Source organism: Actinia tenebrosa, unplaced genomic scaffold (assembly GCF_029948245.1).
Source record: "Actinia tenebrosa isolate PJP-AT-01 unplaced genomic scaffold, QUT_ActTen_1.0 PGA_scaffold14__42_contigs__length_11649687, whole genome shotgun sequence".
NCBI lineage: Eukaryota > Metazoa > Cnidaria > Anthozoa > Actiniaria > Actiniidae > Actinia > Actinia tenebrosa.
The window spans coordinates 7,938,645-7,961,591 of NW_028292574.1; the positions used below are offsets into that span (position 1 = coordinate 7,938,645).

General features: G+C 35.7%; 2 protein-coding genes across 4 annotated transcripts; one reads left to right on the forward strand and one right to left on the reverse strand.

Moving 5' to 3' along the window:
* The first annotated feature begins 218 nt into the window (after positions 1-218).
* Positions 219-4,193, forward strand: LOC116294929 (uncharacterized). The gene has a single exon (XM_031702622.2). The coding sequence runs from the start codon at positions 756-758 to the stop codon at positions 1,809-1,811; it is 1,056 nt and encodes a 351-aa protein (XP_031558482.2). The 5' UTR covers positions 219-755; the 3' UTR covers positions 1,812-4,193.
* Positions 4,194-6,375: 2,182 nt separating this feature from the next.
* On the reverse strand, positions 6,376-22,146 carry LOC116294930 (chymotrypsin B). Of its 3 annotated transcripts, none has more exons than XM_089029743.1 (5): positions 22,015-22,146; positions 8,442-8,666; positions 7,908-8,120; positions 7,165-7,512; positions 6,376-6,529 (listed from the first exon to the last, which is right to left on the reverse strand). In XM_089029743.1, the coding sequence occupies exons 1-5, from the start codon at positions 22,094-22,096 to the stop codon at positions 6,393-6,395; spliced, it is 1,005 nt and encodes a 334-aa protein (XP_088885869.1). In that variant the 5' UTR covers positions 22,097-22,146; the 3' UTR covers positions 6,376-6,392. The 3 variants fall into 3 exon arrangements, with proteins under 3 accessions (XP_088885869.1, XP_088885871.1, XP_088885870.1); XM_089029745.1 differs by lacking the exon at positions 22,015-22,146 and adding an exon at positions 15,741-15,884; XM_089029744.1 differs by lacking the exon at positions 22,015-22,146 and adding an exon at positions 12,040-12,148.
* Positions 22,147-22,947: the final 801 nt, after the last annotated feature.

Genomic DNA, 22,947 nt, shown 5'->3' on the forward strand with positions numbered 1-22,947 from the left:
CAGATAGAAACACATCCTCCCCTCATGATAATTGTAGGCGCACCAACTCCCCCGTGAAGAATGAGCACGTAGAAGCGCACCGCAACCCCGTTTATGAGCGCACCCCACCCCCCCCCCTTCGTGAAGAATGAGCCATATATGTAGACGCGCATCCCATTTCAAATTACGCACAGTAATTAGCATAGATTTAATTATTACGCACACTTTTTTGATTCAGTACAGTTTACGCATAATCAACTTATTAAGGATTATACTTGACACGAAAGATAAACAAGCAAGCTAGAAGCTAGAGGAAGAAGAATGCGATGACTTCACAAAATAAAGAAATATCTTTAACTCTTTATTCTTGGAAAGCAACCATGTGACTCAAAATCCTTTGAGATATGAATACCAATGAAACAGTAGCCGCCATCTTGGTTGATCTAACAAGAAAAGCTAGTGAGGAATGCTTCTTTATCGTCAAACAACATATCAGCTATCGCGTTATGCACCTCAAAGATAGATTTAAGGGTTTTTTTGAAAATATTCTGGACTTGAATTCAAACATGGAAACGAAAAACTATCGATCAAAGTGACGACCTCAAGATAACCTTCAGTAAACCGACACGTCTGTTTACCCAAACAAAAATTTAGAAACCATGGAAACAAAAGTCCATGAACTTCTGAAGGAAACCATTTTACATGAACTATACTTGGGCTAATGTTAAGCGAAACCATTTTTGAAATGTGAACATATAGAAACCCATAATACAAGCATGAGTACTCAACAGAGAACAACGAAAGATATCTTGCTGCTAATTCCATTAAGTGCTCTGAGTTTCGCTGACCCCATCACAGACATTCTTACGCTGATGGAATATTACAGTGCTGGACACAAGAACTGGTTTATAGTAGGGCTGTTATTTATGATAACGCCTTTTCCTGCATTTTGGGCCTTTTTCTATGGAACAAGCAAAAACAGTGACGCGAGATGCGCATATGATATGATGTGTCTATGTGGTTGCCATCCATTTACGGTAGCATTCTATAGATTGGAAGCCTTTGTCGTCTGTGGGATAAAGAAATTCTGGAAAGGCGAAGAGATCGTAAAAGGACAATATGAATATGATGTTCTGAAAGCTACTGAACAATCTGCAAGTTTTGAAGCGCTTTTTGAGTCAGCTCCACAACTTGTAATTCAGCTGTATGTTGTTAGCGTTCAGATAGAACCGGTGAACACTATTCAAATTATTTCTTTACCAGTGTCATTTTTAAGTTTGGTCTGGGCATTCCAAGAAGAAATTCCAAACAAGCCTATGAAATACAAGATTCTAGACTTTTTGACAAAATTTTTCCTTTTGAGCACTCGATTGTTAGCAATCACGTACTTTGTCGTTGGCTTCACTTGGTTGCTCATAGCAATATTGGTTTTTCATTTTATTTCCTTACGAATTATGCATTGCATTTGGCCATACGCTAACGCAGTGAAGACGTGCACGTGTACTTGTGAAAATGTGTTATTTTGGTGGTTTTTTTTCGGTTCATCTTGGATAGGATACGAACCGTTCGATGAAGAAGGTCTTGAAACAGAAACTGCCAGAAAACACCTCAGACTTATTCATTTTTTGTCATATTGCGTAATAGTGCTGGAAAACGTCATAATGATCCTCTTGTACTACGTCGATTTTGGCGCCCCCTATAAGACGTTTCGCGAGTGGTATTCCTTACCAGTTACAGTGTACGTATGTTTGTTCAGTGTTATTACCTTTGTTCTTAGATTTATGTTTGTTCATTATTTTCTATTGAACGATAATTATGTTCATCCAGAATAACCCTCTTGAAGACATTTGCAACTATTACTCGTCTGCTTAATGAGGTCAATGCCTGTGACAGCCCAGTCTAAAGATACGTTTGGATTTTTTTTTTATCCTCAGTCCTCGGTAAAAAAAAAGGCATTATATCCAAGCGGCCGTTGCGGGCATATTGTACGCGGATACCGTGTATAGCCTGAACAATAGACGACTTGCACTGACAGGTAACGTGACCCTGCCTCCCTTAAAACGAGCAACTGTGTCAAAACGAACATTCGGAATGAAAAGAGCACCTCTATATTAGTAGGGTGGCGAAGTTGTAGCTTATAACAAGCGAAAGAGGAAAAATGGCATTAAATATAAAATCAATTATCTCATAAGGATTCGTATGGGAAATAGATTGGACCGCAAGAGGCTGCCAGCCAACACTTTTCCCATACAAATCCTTTTAGTCAACATTATGAGCTGAAGCTTCGCTCTCTTACTAATGTTGAGCTGCTCCTTTCATGTCTAAAGTTCGTTTTTACACAACTGCTCGTTTTAAGGGAGGTAGGGTCACATGACCTGTTAGTGCAAGCCGTCTCTTGCACACGGGAAAGCTGCATGTAAATCAATGCCATCAAACTAACAAAGCGATTGATTCTACGCATGCTCGTTGTCGTTGGCTGCTCAGATTCAAGGCTCAGCAAAGACTGAGGGTGGTTTAAAAATAATTGAGTAGTAAAGCAAGCAAGATGTAGATGTCGGCTTGAAAGGATCTTATTTAGATTCGTCTACTCTAAGCAAATAAGAACACGTTTAGTCGTTCTCGGCTTTCCACGATCTTGGGGTACGCTTTTATACTCACATGTTGATTTTTACAAAGTTACCTATATGGGATTAATGAGAAGCTGTATAATTACATAATTAATTCATTGTAATTGGGTGTTTATAGGCAAATCTTATTTAGGCAATTTAATGATATTGTTCATGATTAGTGGGCTAGATTGGAAAAAAGCTTTGCTTTATCTGTTTACCCAATAAAGATTATTAATATTCTCTACTTTCACATCCCCATAATACTTTGCGTCTTTGGAGGGTAACCAGAGGGTAAAAACCCACTTATTTTGCTGAAGGTTGATCAGACAATGTTGACAATACCTTGTTTGGTATCCAAAAATAAAATGAAGAAGTAAAAAACAGAAAAAGATAGAGGCTTGAAGACGTTTAAGGTAAATTTTAAAAATTTTTTCGTAAGTCAATACATTTTCTGTAAGACCAAAACTCTTGATGATCTGTACATGAAAAAATAACTTGAAATAAACTGATAATCAGTATTGTACAGATAAAAGCAGGTATAGTATAAATTCAATTAAGACTGAACCTTTCAATTTGGGACATTTTTTTTGTGATTGATTACCCCCCAAAGACGCAAGTCATTATGGTGATATGGAAAGTAGCGAATAACACTTATTGACTGGGACCACGAAACACAATGCTTTTCCGAGGTTCAAGACAATAAGTGTTTTGTTATATACCAAGTGTGAAAGTTGTTTGATTTTTTTGATTACAGTAAAAACCCGCAAGTAAGCCGAGAACCTGAAAATTAAGAACCTGTTAGCCTCAAATTTGTCACTTATACCCCCTTTAAACAAGAACCTATTTATCCTAGAAAATGAAAAACAGGTTCTTATTTCCAAAACCATCATCTAGTGATGCAGAGCTGGGTTAGAATCCTGTTTGGAAAAATAGGAGCTTGCCATTGCTGTGCAGATAAATCAACTAATGTTCTAGGGTGTTGTTGATGGGGGTGGGGTGAGGTTGATTGAAAAATAGGCTGATTACCATATTTTTATCTTGTAGCAGAATTTTATTTGTTTTTTTTTTTTTTACACAGGAATAAGAACCTATTTAAGAACCTAGATAGCCTAAAATTGTGTTAACTACCATTTAAACAAGAACCTGTTTAGGCTAACTCTAAAAATGTAGGTTCTTACTGGCGGGTTTTTACTGTATTTGATCTCGAAAAACTTACAAAAACTTACATTTCCGGGGAAATCACTTGAAAATCATTGAAAATCGCCGTTGCCGGGGAAACGTGTTCACGTCACCTGCTCAATCAGATCACGAGAAAAATGAACTTTGATAGTTGGTATATAATAATATGGATTAATTGGATTTATAGTGGAAGTTAGTTTGATAAACCACATGAAACGAACGAAAACATTTCGTGATAGTTTCACTACAGGTGAAGACGTCGAAATCTCTCGTTTGCTCTGCGCTTGTTTAAAATAATAATTGGAATTTAGAATTAACCTTTGCTAGATGAGAATAATGAGAGATGAAATGCTGTTTTCTTATATATATGACATTTAGGTAATTTAGTGATAATCTAGAATAAAAAAATAAAAAAAGTCGTATATATGTTACGTGTGTGCTCTTATCTTTTTTTTCTTCCTCCCTCCTGCTAAATTCCAATTCCATCTGTATAGAGTGAAGGCATTTAGCCCGTGAAATAAACAGTAATAGTCAACGTGTCATAGCCAAATAGACACAAAAGAAAACAATGGATTTAAGTTCTACTAATGTGTATTAGTCTAATTCCACGGGTTTAGTAACTCCACTCTATTAAGCCCTGGGTTGACAATAAAAGAGGTAGAGCTAGAGGTAGGATAGTCTCCACCGCCTCCGTCATCAGTTTCGGCCCCAGATCCTCAATCTCCACTAAGTGAGAGGGCCCGTGAGGATCTGGGACCGTTACTGATGACGGCTTTAAAGGGGCACTTGGATGAAAACGCCCCAATTTTTCAAAGTCCGAATAATTGAATTATTTGAGGATAATTTGACTCAATTATGATTATGAAAACCAGATTGGTAAAAATTTTCGCCTGGGAGCCACTTGCAGTTGAGAAATTTTGGGTTAAAAGAGTAAATGACGTCATTTACTCACAATTCATATGCTAAATAAAATTGATAATTTTTATCTGAAACATTTTACTGTGAAGAAAATATGTTGCTCGGCTACTATTGGTGCCATATGAATACTTTTAATTAAGTTTAAAGTCATTTCCAATTCTTATCCATTTTCATTCAAGTGCCCGTTTAACCGCGTTGTACAGACACCTTGTTATTATGGCGCTTGTTTAATGTCCTAGTGATATATGAGACACCAATAGCAATGAAGACGCTTGTGATTATATACAGGGCCCACAGTAAATGGTGAAGGTTGTCGTGGTAACCCTGTCTTTCCCACAGGAAAGATTTGAATAAAATGAAACATCATCAAAGACAAAGTAAATTGAATCAAGGAAATTTTATTGTTAACTTTGAAATAATTCTTTAAACTACATATTTCATTAACAGTCGGTAAGGGCGTCGTTAGTTCCTCTATTTTAAGCCTGGAGTCAGTTTTTTTTTGCATCCACAAACATCTAGATCTTTTGCGGGTCTTGGGCATCATACATTGGGAATTTTGTAGACCTGTGAGGTTGAAGGTCAAATGGTGTGTAAACCAAATACCAAAGAAAACTTTATTGGGTTGATTAATAAGATTATTTCTCCCCGATTAGTAGGGCCACGGGTAGCCCAATCTAGGCAACCGAGGTTGGAAAAAATTCTAAAAATTCGTGAAACACGCAGTAAATTACAATTGAAGTTTATTTAAAATAATTACGCTGAAAATCGACAATATGCAAAATCCCTATACATTCTCTTATAATGATGGATAGCTTGGGCTACCTGTGGTGAGTCACCTCCATTCTCTGTCGTCGTTGGAGGGAGGGAGGGAGGGAGGGAGGGAGGGAGGGAGGGAGGGAGGGAGGGAGGGAGGGAGGGAGGGAGGGAGGGAGGGAAATCAAATTTAAGGGGTAACGCAATTCTTTCAAAAGTGCGGTAGCAACATGTACATACAAAACCGCGCAACTCGAGGCGCAACGTGGCGTTGGGAGTTGCAGTGTAAGTATGCTGCTCATATTACCATTCCGCACGCGCGCAAAAAATGCATTGTTACAATTAGTAGAGAGTGTACTTCGCGGCTTTCCGTTTCGTTTGTTCTTTTTTCTTTTTTTGTTTGTTTGTTTGTTTGCACTTGCTTGTTATTTAAACTTGTTATTTAAACTTGTTATTTGTTGTTGTTTTTTTGGTGTTTTTTTTGTTTTGTTTTGTTTGTTTCTTTGTTTTGTTTTTGTTTTTGGTTTTGTTTTTGTTGTTTTTGTTTTTGTTTTTGTTTTGTCTTTGTCTTTGTCTTTGTCTTTGTCTTGTCTTTGTCTTTGTCTTTGTCTTTGTCTTTGTCTTTGTCTTTGTCTTTGTCTTTGTCTTTGTCTTTGTCTTTGTCTTTGTCTTTGTCTTTGTTTTGTTTTTGTTTTTGTTTTTGTTTTTGTTTTTGTTTTTGTTTTTGTTTTTGTTTTTGTTTGTTAATTTGTTTTTCTCCCGCTTATTTCGTTTTTTTTTTAATTAAGTTTTTGTTGTTTGGATTTTGTTTCATTTATTGTTTTTTGTGTCTTGTTTATCATGTTGTTGTTGTTGTTTCTGCTGCTGCATGCTGCATTGTCTGTTGTGGTCGTCGTCGTACAGGCCATAATGCATGATTTTTTTGATTCGTACCTTGGAGGTTTGGACGGATCGTTAAACCTCTACTTGACAAGCTCCACAGGTCTTTTTACAGTAGTATCCCTTCAACATGTAGTCGAAGTAACCGAAGTTACAATAGCCCTTGGCTTTCCACTCCTCACAATAGAAGTGAGCATCCGTACAGCCGGTTGCTATATCATGACACAGAAAGAAAGTAAGAATGTAATTTTTGACTTCTGCTGTGATGATTAGGTGATCACTTGGAATGTCATTAGTAGGCAAACTAGCTCTCATCTTTGTGAGCACTAGCATAGTTGACCCAGATAGAAACACATCCTCCCCTCATGATAATTGTAGGCGCACTAACTCCCCCGTGAAGAATGAGCACGTAGACGCGTACCCCCTTTTAAACCCTGTTTATGAGCGCAGCCCCTCCCCTGTGAAGAATGAGCATGTAGACGCGCACCCCATTTTAAAATCCGTTTATGAGCGCACCCCCTCCCCTGTGAAAAATAAGCACGTAGACGCGTACCCCCCTTTTAAACCCTGTTTATGAGCGCAGCCCCTCCCCTGTGAAGAATGAGCATGTAGACGCGTACCCCCTTTTAAATCCTGTTTATGAGTGCACCCTCTCCGCTGTGAAGAATGAGCATGTAGACGCGTACCCCCTTTTAAACCCTGTTTATGAGCGCACATAAATAATTCCCTTGCAATGTTTTTGTTTTGACAGTGCACCCCATTCCCTGTGAAGACTATATTTTGATGCAACTCCTTCCTCTTAAACTCCTGCGCGCAAGCTAACAATAACAAAAGAACATAGACTTACGTCTTTCAAGCGGATCCTTGCTCATATGATAATCAATCCAGTCAATGAACGAGCTGACCCTGGCGAAAACAGAATAAGACTTTCCACTACAATCGTTATCTCCCCAACTGACGACTCCCCTCAAGAACCAGCGCCCGCCATCCTCTTGGCAAACAAATGGTCCGCCACTGTCTCCATGACAACCGCTGATGGATCTGTTGCCTCCATACCCAGCACACAGCATGGTGAGTTTGTCTACTTCGCGAATAAGTCCGTTGACGGCTGCACATTGTTTGTGGGATACTAGAGGTAACTTGGTCTGCTGTAGTATTGTGGCATGAGAACCTTGATATTTTGTCATACCCCAACCTGAAAAAACACACCAAAACTAAGAGTGGAATCATTCACTAATTGATTGTTAACTTTCGGTCCCTTTTCAGTAAACATTAGATCCTTTTCGCTAATACGTCGCCCCGCGCAATTACCACAGAGGCTGTGGATTCCATCATCTGGCATCCTAAACTCTAACTTCGTAAAGGGCTCAAACGTTTGGCATCAGTTAATTAATAATTATTTTTTTAACCTCCAAGGAACGGGCTAATCCTCTCAACTTTAGTTAGTAGCATTTGGGAATGTTTTTAATAGAAACCATAAGCATTTTGTATATAAAGCAAACGAGCGCTGAGTGTGTTGTTTTTCAGCCCTAGCTGTTCTCTGTTAACGTAAAACTGGGCTCACAAAGGATCATACTACGCAATACGAACCAGTTACAAAGCACTTTCGTCCCGTCTTAACCTGTTGGTATAGTTTTGGTAAGCAAGCAGGAAAGACCTTCGGGTTAATAATGGCCGGGGCTGCTAGCTTCATGATAGCGATGTCATAGCCATAGCTGTTGGTCAAGAATCTACTATGAATATGAATAATCGATACTGGTAGTTCCATCTCTCCTTGCTCTTTCCTGGATCTGTCATGCTCTCCTGAAGCAAAGATATATCATCGTCAGTTACGCGCAAAAATATTATAGTCTCCTTAACAAAATGAAGTAAGGACAACGACAACGACAACGACAACGACAACGACAACGACAACGACAACGACAACGACAACGACAACGACAACGACAACGACAACGACAACGACAACGACAACGACAACGACAACGACAACGACAACGACAACGACAACGACAACGACAACGACAACGACAACGACAACGACAACGACAACGACAACGACAACGACAACGACAACGACAACGACAACGACAACGACAACGACAAGAAAGGATTACTACATACCCAGCCTGATCTTGTAGTTCTTTGGATCGATGTTTTGAAAGACACAATGTGCAGCCGTCACAATCCACCATTTATCAATCAAGGCTCCCCCGCATCTGTGAATAAACTTGTTTTCTTTCGTGTTTAACATCAAGATTTCAGCTTGCCAAGGCCACTCGTTTGGAAGAGCTGTCGTTCCACCGATAATACGTGACTGTGATGGCTTAATTCCACATTCGTCAGAAGCTGCACGTAAATCAAAATAAACAGATGAACCACTAATTCTCAGCGATTTAGTGAGTTAGGTTCATAGGCAGTTTAAAACATTTTAGTATTTTCCTGCGCAAGCCAACTTTGAATTTGATATCGTGACAACGCGAGCTCTGGCCAACTTTCAATATTCTGGCTGAGTGATCAAAGCACAAAACAATCTGAGGACTAAGTGGACTAAGGGGACTAAGGGGACTAAGTGTTTGGAACACAGCTATTTGGCAATTCTTAAGCTTTTCTCAAGCTTCCCGAATTTTTTTCAACCTGTACACACATCCAACCTGGATGGCTTTATTGAACTGTTGACTGAATTTTTCTTGTAGGAGTTAGGGATTTTTCTCTGGTTTTTGCAGTTAATATTCACCACTTTTCATACATCGGTTTACTGCTCTAATAGAGGCTAGCTTTGCATCATCACGTGATGGCAGCCATGACAAGAGGCAGGAACAATTGAATCTGGTCTAATCTAATTCACCTGAAAAAGAATTCAGTTTCCCAAGGGAAATGGCTGCCATCACGTGATGATGCAAAGCCTCTATACTGAGTATTTAACCGATTTGAGGCTGCAAGTTCAAAATTGCCTAAACCTTTGAAAACTACCTCGAAGCCTCGAATTAATGCTTAGTGTGTGACCAGTGAACCGATGTGTTAAAATGGTGAATTACGCATTTTTGATAATGGAGCTAGGGTTGACATGGGAGGCATGATCGATTTAAGGCAGGAATAATGTCATGTTGTTGCACGAAAATAGGTTTGATTTCGAGAAGCCGTCTTTATCAAAGCAGGAGGTGAAGATGGTGAATGGGTAGCCAGATTTTTTCTCAGTCTAAAGTAGCATGCCACTTCTTCCCAGACCCCTTCAACCCGCCTCCCCGCGTCTTCTTGGCAGAGTCTGCTGACCAACAAAGGTAAAGTATTGTAGTCAATTTTGCAAAAAGTTGAAGGAAAAGTTAAGCAAGTTTGAAATAGCTAGTTCTATTGAGAACACCCTTACTAAGGCTTCTTAGATAAGTCAATGAATCGCATTACATCAGTTTCGCATTCGATGCACACGGATACTGATGCTCTTATATACCACAAACTCATTTGTGCAGGCTTGTGCAGCAATTTAAGTCAGCTATTCAAAATTAGTTGCACGTCATACACGTCAATAAGTCATCGTCTGATTTGTTACTGTCACGCATTCCCAACTAAGTCGTCACTTTGTGCCTTAGTCCATATGAATACCTAACCTAAGAAAAGTCAGCCACCTCTCTTAATAAGCAATTATTGGACGAGGTTGAGCAAAATATCTTGAGTTGCTGGTGGTGAACAAGGAATTTTTTGCCAGATGTCGAAGGAAGATTGCTTGCTCGCCACTAGCAAATCACGATGTTTTGATATAACCGAGTTCATTAATTCTATCATTCAATTTTTGTTTTCCCATTTTCTTCTTGTGTGTGTTGTTGTTGTTGTTGTTGTTGTTGTTGTTATTTTTTTTTTTTTTACAGGGAAGCGAGCCATGTTCAGTGACAAATGCATCGTTACTGTACATGAGCAGACTGTTATTCGCAGCAAAATGGCTGTGCATCGTAATGCGCATGAGCAGAATATTATGTCAGGTAGGCAATCTCGTACCCAGAGCCTGCGTAATCATTTTTTTGCGCATGAGCAATTTTCCGGAAGTGAAACATAATCAATGAAAATCATGCTTTCAAACAGATTTCTGCATTTACTTCCGATCAAAGTAAAAATTAGAAATCGAAAACGATTTTTTATTTTTGGCAAGTCTTTGAACGCATGCACTCTTATACCGGAAGTCCAAGAAATCCTGGTCTCAAAAAATCACAGGTAGCCCAAGCTTGGTTTCTATGGTGTCATGTTATAAGGAAATGTATGGGGATTCATCAAAAATGTCAATGAGATCATTGAAACGTGAAATAAAGCTTCGAAATTTTATCCGATCATTGAGAAATAGCACTTCTTTCGCTCTGCGTGATTATTTTTTAAATTTTATCCCGTTTTAAGGATTTTTCCCCCACCAGTAAGAAAAAATGCTGGTGGGGGAAAAAAATCACTTAAAACGGGCTAAATTCAAAAAATAACCACACAGAGCGAAAGACGTGCTATTTCTCAATGATCGGATAAAATTTCGAGGCTTTATTTTACGTTTCAATGATTTTATTGAAATTTTTGATGCATACCCATACATTTCCTCATAACATGACACCATAGAAACCAAGCTTGTGCTACCTGTGAAAAAATGGATTATGACAGAGCCCTTGTCCTTCGCCGCAGGCCAGGTGAAACGCAGGCTCTGGGTACGAAATTAGTCAGGTGCGCAGTTATTCACAGTTATCTCGGCCAATCAAAACAAAGGAAAAAAGAATTTGAATGATAATGCTAATTGTCACTAGGATGCTAATCAAATCTATTCATTACTGGTAACAAATGCAAATAAAACAAGTGATTAACTTGTCTGCTTTGTGTAAAAACGAATAATTTTTAGCGTCTTATTCTATAATATTTATAGATATCTAGAAAACCTTTCACCATTTTCAGGAGTCTGCTTCAAATATGGCGACGTATAACTTTTATGAACTAAAATTAAATTAAATTAAGATGAAATATAATTTACAAATTTATAATAAACTTTCTTACGAAATATTTTAGATTAATTAACGTATTACCTTCGCTTGCAATATTCTCGTAAACAAAGTTCGATCCATCTTTTCCAACACCGCTAACACAACGAATCGAAAAACCCTCCCTATCAAACTCTACATCTTCGCCGCTCCAGCACTCTCCATAAAACTGAATACCAAAATATCTATATCCTTTTTGACGAGATAACTCCGAACAAGATTCAATAATCTCTTCAAAATTGGTCCAGTCGGTAATTTCGGAACGAAAGTTTGCTAGCAATTTAGGAAATAAGTGACGCGTTGAGTCTGGCCCACCGCTATAATAAAGATAGGAAAGAAAAAATGAAATAATGAGAAATAGGAAACAGCTTTATTTTCGAACGACTTTTTCATGTTTCTTCGCCGGACCTCTGCGACTTTTAGAAATTGGTGTTTGGGGATTTTGGTTTTCGTATCATTAATTCATTAATATCAGACCGTTAGAAATTTGATTGGCGCCACACGAGAAAAAGTACCGCGCCCGGAATATTTGGAGTCGCATGAGTGGAAGCATGAAAAGCGGTTTTACAGCCAAAAATTGTGAGAAAAAAAGTTGATATGGTCCAAAAACAGCGAAAGTTTGATAGTTGGCAGAAGACGAAGACAAAAATGTAATTGAACTTCAATCTCAAACTTCAATAATTTTTCAATTAACTATAATGTGAAACAAAAAGAAAAACTCTTACCTGAAGATAAGAAGAAAGCAGCAATTATGGTCAGTAAACCAAAGACCAAGCGTAAAAAAGTCATATCTTTAAATGAGATGCTCTCTTAGAATAACCAAGTATATGAAAGTAAACTCAAATGTCGTTAAGTCCGCTTTGATCTTTCTTAAATACGTTGAGTCATCCGTCATTGTTTAATCAGGATTTTTCATTGCGAAAATTAATCTTTGATTGTGTGTCAAAACAATACTTTGTTTGGTTCTCTTTACTTTGCAAAGTACATTAAGACTCTGATTCCCTCATCATTAAATACACAACTACAATACACTTAATCAATAAAACGGAATTGGAATTAGAAATATAATGTCTCATCTATGTTTTACAAGTTATAAAATACTTCCCGTCAAAATAAATTCCCTTTATTTTGTCAATATCGATTATTTGCGAGAGCGATTTTTATAAGGCTCTTTGAGTGACCCATACAAAGTTTACTTAAAACTTAAAAGTTCGAAGTGTTTTTAATTTTGTACTCAAAGCTCACTAACGGTCACCGTACTGAAACAGCTCTCACAGGATTGTATGATCCAGGAAAGCAGTTTTTGAACGAGTGGAAGGAAAAAAATAAAGCAGCTTTTCTCTTTAAAAATCCCTTACTTGAATTATAATTAAAGATAAGCTAAGAAAATTTTAAATTTAATTCTTTAGAAAAAGAAATTCGTTTGTTTTGACTTTGCATATCAAACTTAAATTTTATTGACGCCATCTTGTTTATTTTTTGCATGATTAGCATACAAGACTTCAAACTACAAACAAACAAACTTCAAAAATCGTCAGAGAATATTATTAAAGGAAAAAACCAAGAAAATTTAGTCTATAGAGTCATAGTTATAGAAATAATAGTTAGAGAATTATAAAAATAAAAAAATAAAAAACGTTTTCAAATTCCAGTTTACGACTACTACATCGCTTTTAGATTTTTATAAGTCAGTATGACATGGATGTTTTCTTTTTATTCGTGGTATTTTTTGGCTAAAGCTTGAATTTTCACTTGCGCTAATGAGTATATTAAAATTCTAAAGATAAAAACTTGGATAAAGATTGGCCGATAATAAAGAAAGAACCGTTCTTTCAATCTGAGATTGATGAAGGAACATCTAGTTCGATATGACACAAACACCGCAAGTCAACAGTGCATTGTAAGGGGTTTTTATTGCAACCTTTTAAGTGTCATTTTGTTTGACATATTGAACAAACTTTTGAGTTTTATAACCCTATAACGAAATTATCAGCACAAAAGCTGACGTCGGTTGTGATATCATTTGAAGAGAGTTTTAATATCCGTTGATTATGTTATTTTAGTGTGAGCATACGTTTGAAACGTTAAATCAGTAGATTAAGACCGAAGAATATTGTTGGAGTAAACTTAGATAGAGATAAAGAAAGCGTGATGAAACCGGGGAAAAACAAACGATAAAGGAATAACAACCGACGATAGAGGACAAAGAAGAAGAAGAAGAAGAAGAAGAAGAAGAAGAAGAAGAAGAAGAAGAAGAAGAAGAAGAAGAAGAAGAAGAAGAAGAAGAAGAAGAAGAAGAAGAAGAAGAAGAAGAAGGAGGAGGAGGAGGAGGAGGAGGAGGAGACTTATTAAATCGATCCTTTTATTCTTATTTTCAAACCGAACTGTTGTCGCTGATTTGGCGCGCTCTTATATCGACTTTACAGATCTTAACGGTCAACAACACATCTTCAAGTGTCCGGTATAGCGTGGGCTTTGTATTCAGTTGATGCTAAGCGTTTGCAATATATATAGCGTTTGTTTGGATAATTCCTAATCAAGTACAAAGCGCCATGTCTTTATTGATATAGTACTAATGATTATGTATGAATAGAGTTGTGTTGAAAGTTCATTGAACTTTGTTGTTCAGACTTAGTTCATGTCATGTTACTGATCATGAGCGTTCGGTTTAAACTATCGGCTTACTGAAGCTAACAGACTAAGCCTTAGCTTTTTAGAACTATTCATTATCTATATCGAGGTTTTATGACTATAGAATTTAATAGAAACTGTGTATAGAGGTGTAGCAAACATCGAAGATAGAAGGCACACGTGAAGATTTTCATGGGAATAAAACACTAGATTACGAGGGCTTGCCGCATGAGTCCAAAAACAGAATCAAGTAAAGAAAAGTAACGTACTGAAATGTGGTTTTTGAAAGTAGCCATGTTTTTCTAGTATAGCTACTTTCAAAAACCACATTTCAGTACGTTAATTTTCTTTACTTGATTCTGTTTTTGATATTGACAGGTCTTTTACCTTGTCTGCTTTTCGAGAATGTCCCTGTCTTAGAGGTTAACCTCTTAAAGTACACTAGTTTTATTTTAATGAACTTATTTTTCCATTCTCATTTTTTATTTTTAGGTACAATGTTATATTTTTTGTGTATTTTTACGTTTAATTATTTCAACATTTCAGGTGGTCACCTCGCATGGGTCTCGTGTCCCGTTCGTGACTTTCCTTTCTGGGTAACTATTAGTTTTTTTCTATTCAACACATTGTAATATTAGTTTCCCAATAAAGGTGTTAAAAAAAATAATAAATAAATAAATAAAAATAAAACAACAACAACAACAGCAAAACAACAACAACAACAACAATATATATTCTCAATTACAATTGAAATCGTAGAATATATAGAGGATATATTATCGAGGAAGTATGTTTTGGCTTTTTCAGGCAATTCTTTCCATGTATTTTTGAATAGCCATCACAATGGTGTTATTTTCACACGTGAAAATAACATGTTATTTTCACGTGTGAAGATATCAATTTTTCGAAATAGAGAAAAATAGATATTTCATTGGTAATTATATAATAAAAAACTACAATACCATATCCTCAGCTTTTAAAAGAAACTGAAAATGATTTGCTGAAGTAACTACTTCTTAGGATAACATTTAAAAAAAATTCTGTGGCATTCACGTCCTTGGTGGTTGCGTGTTTTTTGTTTTTCCTTATTTATGCATAAGAAATAGAGGATATTACATGGGCGCGCGGAGATACGAATTTTATCTTCGAGTGTTCAATTAATATCTCACGAGTGAGCGCAGCGAAGGAGTGAGATATCTAAATTGAACACGAGAAGATAAAATTCGTATCTCCAAGCGGCCATGTAATGTTCTGTTTATTATATAGATGTCGGTGAAACTTAAATAAAACAAAAGCTCAAAAATTCTTTATAAAAATACGTTACTATGTCAACAGCGATATCTTCACGTGTGAAAGATATGGTATCTTCCACTGGTGAAAGATATCAAGTTTTCGACACTAGAGAAAACCTGGTATTTCATCGATATCTATATAATAAATGCAAGTAAAGAATTGCTGCTTGCGGGAGGGGGAGGGTGGGTGCTGATTTCATTTACGCGTTGGGCGATTGGCTTCTCATCACACTGTTTACTTTCGGCCCAACGCTTATGAAATAATACATTTACTTTTGGCTACAAATCATTTCATTCACTCCCATTCCGTTCAAGAAAAAAAAAATTCCTTTCGTTCTTTACAACAGATATTTACGGTATTTATAGTGATTACTGTTTATGAGCCCCTCTCGAGCGGAACATTTATAAACTGTTAACGGCAAAAATCCCAGTGAATATCAGAGCCGTAATGTTTAATATGATAAAATCACTGCATAAAAGAAAAAAAATACTAGTTTACCTACCTTGGACCTGATCCTTCATTAAACATACTCCCATAAGCAGCAATAAAGACAAAGAAATTTTCAATGATTTTTTAAGCGCCATTCTAAACGAGCGTTGGTGTCTCCCACGTGTGTCTATGCTGCTGTATTCTACAGTTGAAATGACGACTCGTCGCTCAGCTGTTTATATACAAGTGATGCCTAAATACGTTGATGACACAACAGATTAGGATAACCTTTTGTCACATTTGTCCTTTTGAATAACGAGAGATTTTAGGCTCTTAAGTAAACTTTTTTCTCTCTTGTTTCTTCAACAATGGAAGATTAAAAGCTATCAGGCTATCGCTGTTTGATTACTCTTGACACCTTTAATGATATAATATGCATCTGTGAGTGTTCGTATCTTCATTTTCCAAAACTTTGAATACTATAGATTAGTTTCAATAAAGTTGACTTTAGTCTTATTCTTTAGAAGGGAGGTAGAGAAATTTTACCAAATTAGGTCGGCTGTTTAGCGATTTCAACCGAAATAGCAAAAGCGCGGCAAAACGACGGCTGCAACGGATGTAAATTTGATTTTGTCCGTTATATTTCATTTGATCAAGAAACAAGCATAACCACTAATATATATATTTAGGCACTGCCTAAAAGCGGAGCTCCCGATACGAAATTAGGGAGCCCGGGAGCCCAATTTGAATGAATCTGAAAGGTAAAAATAAGATCGGGAAAAAAATCTTCAATTATTTTTATTCGAGATGAAGATAACGTATCCCATAATATAAACCATGCATTGAAATCGAATCAAAATGCACTACATTGTTTCTTATGCGTGATTATACTCTCCCACTTAGGAATTTTGAACACAACTTTCCACCAGCCACCCCACGGGCTATTTTTGTTCTTTGAAGATTCTTCGACAAAGTTTTCCATGGCCGACATTTTGAAGCTTTGTATTAAACTTGATACGAACAACTAAGACAAAATAGAAAATAATGCAAAATACAAAATGACTAATTTCTATGTCAGTAAATTGGCATCTGTAAATGTTTTTGAACATTTTTTAGCTTGGTTATAAAGTGAAAGACAAGGTCTTTATACCATATCATCTCTCAACAACACAAATTTAAGCTCATTTGTATAATCATGGCTAGCTCGAACAACTTAATAAACAGTTCAATGTTTGGTGTAATTTTACATTTCATTCAATATATAGATAAATTATCTGTATGAAGATATAAAATCATTGAATGAAAGTCTTCAGCTTTGTTTTGCCGATGGGACCCGCGATAGGAGGCAAACAAAGCTGAATTTTTCTTGAACGAAAAACATATGATAGTTGGTTAAAAACAACCGAATTGTTAATGATTTACAAAGCTAAACAAAGGACGAATATTTTTTGTAATATGCTCTTCGTGTTATATTTCCTCCAGCAAAATTAAGCTTATCTATAGAAATATTAAAAGTTTTGAGGGAAAGTCTTTGATTTGTCGATTCGTCGAGAAAAAATGCTTGTCAAAAAATAATAATATACGATTGTTTGCTAAACAACACACACCTGAGTTCTTGGAGAACACTTCTTAATCCATCTTTGAATACATGAAAGTTTTTTTAATTGTCTTTGGTCTATAACATGCCCTAAAGCGATTTTTTCTGTGCATCTGAGAGTCGCCTTAGCTAGTAGTTTTGCTTCAAATTCCTTTGTCTTTCACGCTCATTTTCTTTTTGTCCATCCGTGAAGTTTTGCCTCTTTCACGCCTCCAGAGTTTTTCCTCTTCCGAAAAAACTCTTTTACTTCTGGCCTTTCTTTTGGCTTCATTCTCCTCTGAGCTTTCTTTCGACATATCGATTTCGGAAAGGGGTTCCATCGTAAATAGAGTAAATATAAATATAAATATAAATATAAATATAAAAAGAAATATAAAGAAAAGAAAGAGAAAGAGAAATAGAAAAAAAGAAAAATAAAAGAAAGAGAAAAAAAGAGAAGGAAAAAAAGAGAAGAGAAAAAAGAGAAAGAAAGAAATAGAAATAGAAAAACGAGAAAAGAAAGAGAAATAGAATAGATAAAAAAGAGAAAAGAAAGAGAAAAGAAAGAGAAAAGAAAAAAAAGAAAAGAAGAGAAGAGAAAGAGAAAGGAAGATAAAATGAATAGCAAAGAAGAAAATAGAATAGAAAGGAAAGAAAGAAAATGAGAATAGAAACTATAAAGAGAAAGAAAGAAGAAAATAAAGAAAGATAAATATAAAATAAAAGAAATAAATGAAAATAAAGATAAATATACAGAGAATCTAAAGAAAAGAAAGAAATATAATAAAATAAAGATAAATAGAATTAAATAAAATCTAAATAAAAAAAAAAATATAAATATAAAACAAATCTAAAATAAAATAAATATAAATATAAATATAAATATAAATATAAATATAAATATCAACATCAATATAAATATAAGCTTGAATAAAAAAATTGTGTTGTTATCTTTCGGTATTTCTATACGTAATAACAGGTGTAAAAACGTTTTTTTTACAAAAGTTTAATAGCCGAATTACCTTATGTGTACCCGGATGTTGCAACGCGTCGACATTCCCGCCAAAAAAAAAAAGATAATCTAACCAACCAATCGGGATTCTTGCGTACACGGACGGACGGACGGAGGGAGCGGGAGCTCCGCTATAATGATTTAACACTCACGTTAAAACAACAAATAAACCCCACAAAAAATCAGGAAGTTCTTTATTGTATAGTGTCTTTTATTAATTAAGATTGGCACCACCATAATCGTCAGGTATGATTGTGCAAGGCGTAAGGAGAATCCGAAAATAGTTTACATAGTAAGCTTATGATTCGAAGAAGCACCTTTCGTGGGCAATTGCAAGCGAACAGCCGATGGCTACAAACTTGAGCAAAACTGCCGAGATTAAATACCGTAAAAACCCGCGTATAAGAACCTAAAATTTAAGAACTCGTTAGGCTAAAATTTCATTTTTAAGCACCCTTCACATAAGAAATATTTTAGGCTAAAATCCTAAAACAGGTTCTTATTTTTAAAAAAGAAAAAAAAAAAAAAAAAAAAAAAAAAAAAAAAAAGAATCAATCTTTTCAAAAATAATGGCACTAATGAATTAGTAGAAGATATAGGTAAGTTGTAGTGCTTGGGAACGAGGTTATTCCGGGCGAAAACCCTTGGAATTAAATTCGGAAAAATTAATTTCCGACCTCGCTGGGATTCGAACCTTTTCAAAAATATATTTATAACACAGTCTAGATCTGTACACAATAATGCTATATAAACACTATAACTGTACATGGTTACTGTAAAGAACATGTCCTCATTGAATAAAAAAATTCAACTTAAAATGAAACTGAGATGAACCTTTGATTTTATGAAATCACAGTACATGAATTCAATATAGAATACACTGTACAGTCCATGTAGAACAAAGCAACTCCCAGGCTGGCAACCAGGATAACCAAAGACCAGACTACAGTATTCAAAAATACTACTTTATTTCTTGAACAAAGGTTAAGAACCTAATTAAGAACCTAGTTAGCCTAATTTAACACTAAATACTATTTATATAAGAACCTGTTTAGGCTAACTTGAAAAAATCTAGGTTCTTATACGCGGGTTTTTACTACAGTCTAGGTCCGTGTGCGTAGTCCAATCAAATTTTGTCCAAGATTATGTAAGTAATGAACAATGAACAACCAATCAGAAGGCACAATTCCTAACAGTAACCGCTGGAAAAATAATATTGATTTTACTTTTGAGTGAGTCCCTTCAATTCAATGTGACTTCCGTCACTCAAAAATATATATTAAGTACCTCAAATTGTCAATTTCTTGTGCGCTGATTGGCTAATTTTCATCATCGATAAGGAAACTGACCAATAAGCCGACGTCAACGATCGCGCGCTCTTTCCGTTGGTAGTTTTGACCACTAAAAAACGTCGAATAAACGTGTAAGTGATTTCTTTTGTGTGGCAAAGAACAAGTCGAGGTCCCTTCTCTATGGATCTGTACTCTTATAGAACATGGAAGGGCGTCAGCATGTGATCCAAATTCAAGTGGAACCATGAGCGTAGCGCAGGATGTGTAGATTGGCAAATTTATTTTAAGAGTAAAAATCCTTTGTTGACGGAGACGAACACCTCAGAAGTAGGTGTCAATCAAGCCAGAAGAACGTGAACCTTGTCATAGATAAACTTGCCAACTTAAGCCAAGTCGAGTCAAGTACTATTCTTTGAGATGAAACGTGAAAAAATTGTCGTGATTATCACAGACTATAGGAGACAACAGTTTTTTTAGAAACTTGCTTGAAGATTTCGTAATCTGAGGCATAGCATATGAAATCAGAAAATAATCGTTGTCCCTGATTAATTAATAATAACGATAACGATAACGATAACGATAACGATAACGATAACGATAACGATAACGATAACGATAACGATAACGATAACGATAACGATAACGATAGCGATAACGATAACGATAACGATAACGATAGCGATAACGATAACGATAACGATAACGATAACGATAACGATAACGATAACGATAACGTTAACGATAACGATAGCGATAGCGATAGTGATAGCGATAGCGATAACGATAACGATAACGATAACGATAACGATTTAACAAATAGACATCAGTTTTTTATGTGTCTGTCCTCTTATTGACGATAAATTGCATCATCACATTGTCAAAGTAGTGTGGATTCACGAGGCGTAGCCGAGGAGTAGAAGGACTAGAATTATTAAATCGATCCTTTTATTCTTATTTCCAAACTGAACCATTGTCGCTGATTTGGCACGATCCTATATCGACTTTACAGGTCTTAATGGTCAACGACGTCTTCGAGTGTCCGGTATAGCGTGGGCTTTGTATTCAGTTTATGCTAAGCGTTTGCAATATATAGCGGGTTTGTTTGGATAATTCCTAATCAAGTACAAAGCTCCATGTATTTATTGATATAGTACTAATGATTATGTATGAATGGAGTTGTGTTCAAAGTTCATTGAACTTTGTTGTTCAGGGACTTAGTTCATGACATGTTATTGATCATGAGCGTTCAGTTTAAACTATCGGCTTACTGAAGCCAACAGACTAAGCCTTAGCTTTTTAGAACTATTCATTATCTATATCGAGGTTTTATGGCTATAGAATTTAATAGAAACTGTTTTTGAACTATTTATATAATTTCAACGTTAGGTCAGTGAGCAATTTATACAGAGCTGAAGCAAACATCGAAGATAGAAGACACACGAAGATTTTTATGGGAATAAAATACACTATGGATAACAAGGGCTTGCTGAGTCCAACGTAATTTCAATTACGAATTCAAATTGTAGAATAAAGAACTACAATGGAGTAAATTAGACAACGCTATTTGAACCGCTTGTTCTAGTGATGATCTTAAATCTAAACTTCGTGGCAATTTTTGTACTGAATACAATCGATTATATGATACCACTCTCAATAGACAAACATCTATATTACACACCTAGACTTAGACTTGGTCATTGTGCTTTAAATTTTTACTTATTTAAAATTTCTTGCAATTTAACACCGCTTTGCGACTGTAATGATGGATCTGTTGAATCCATCTCTCACTATTTCTTACACTGTCCCCGATATGCCGTCCAACGTCAAAATCTGCTTTCGCTTTCCTCACAGCTTTTCCAACATCATACTTCAGAGTCTGATAAAGTAAACTTTTTTCTATGTGGTTCTCCACATTTAACTTTTAAGCAAAATCAAAAATTGTTCTTGAGTGTCCAACAATATTTGGCAGACACCAAAAGATTTAGATAGAGTAAAGAACGCTTAATTGATTTTGTAGATATATTTTCTTTTCCGTTGTACTTTTTCTATAAATATATATATGCTTTTTTCCCTTTCTAATCATTACATGTAATTTCCCACGATGTAGTCTCAATTGTACTTTTCTATATATGTGTGTTTTTCTTGTTAATCAGTTAAACTTATTATCATTTTTCCCTAAAACTCCAGAAACCTTGTAATTACTGTTAACTGTGTAATCTCCCACGATGAGAGAGAGCACAGAGAGTCAATATGTTTAAATAAAAAAATAGAAAAAATATAAAAACTACAATACAAGATCCTCAGTTTTTTAAAAGAAACGAAGAAAATGATTTGCTGAAGTAACTACTACTTAAGAGGACATAAAAATAAAAATAAAAATAAATAAATAAAAATAAAAAAATTATGAATAGTTTTCTCAAATCTCAACTAACATATATGTGATGAAAAGAAATACTAGTTTACCTACCTTGGACCTGATCCTTCAACAAACACACTCCCATAAGCAGCAATAAAGACAAAGAAATTTTTAATGATTTTTTAAGCGCCATTCTAAACGAGCGTTGGTGTCTCCCACGTGTGTCTATGCTGCTGTATTCTACAGTTGAAATGACGACTCATCGCTCAGCTGTTTATATACAAGTGATGCCTAAATACGTTGATGACACAACAGATTAGGATAACCTTTTGTCACATTTGTCCTTTTGAATAACGAGAGATTTTAGGCTCTTGTAAACTTTTTCTCTCTTGTTCATTGGAAAAAATTGCCCATACATTTGGAATATTTGCTCTTTTCGGTCTTTTTCCTCTCTTTCCAAAGCAAAAGGTCGTTCTTAAAAGTAAAGTTATATAGCACAAATAAACTGCGTGACACAACATCCTAAATGACCCGTAAATCTTCTGTTCTTTCGCTTACTACCGTAGTAGCGTGTTTTCGAGGCTACGAAACCTAAGAAACCATAAGAGGCGAATGTATAGGCCAACAGATAGTATGAGCTTAAAAAATCAGCAAAAATACGGTTCTAAATTTTAACAAATTCCTATGAATTATATACCAAAATGTTCAGGAAAGCCAGGGGTTTTCAAATCCACTTCTGTTTTTATGACAGGTTCTGTTTTATTTCAAGGAGAGACGATTTTCTAGCTTGACCCCGGTTATGTCATGCATTTTCTCTTGTAAAATACATCCAATAGCGTACAAAAGGAACCAGATAATGGATAATATAGGTTTCCCTGTATTTTAATATTCAGTTTAGCTTTCCCCCTAAATTTATGAAGATTTCCCAGTTATTAGAATTCCTTTCGACCCAATCCCTATACCTAGAAGTACGGCATGTTACTAAATCACATTCAGGTTGACTATACGATATAACGATTTAGCATATACCAACTTGTGTACTTC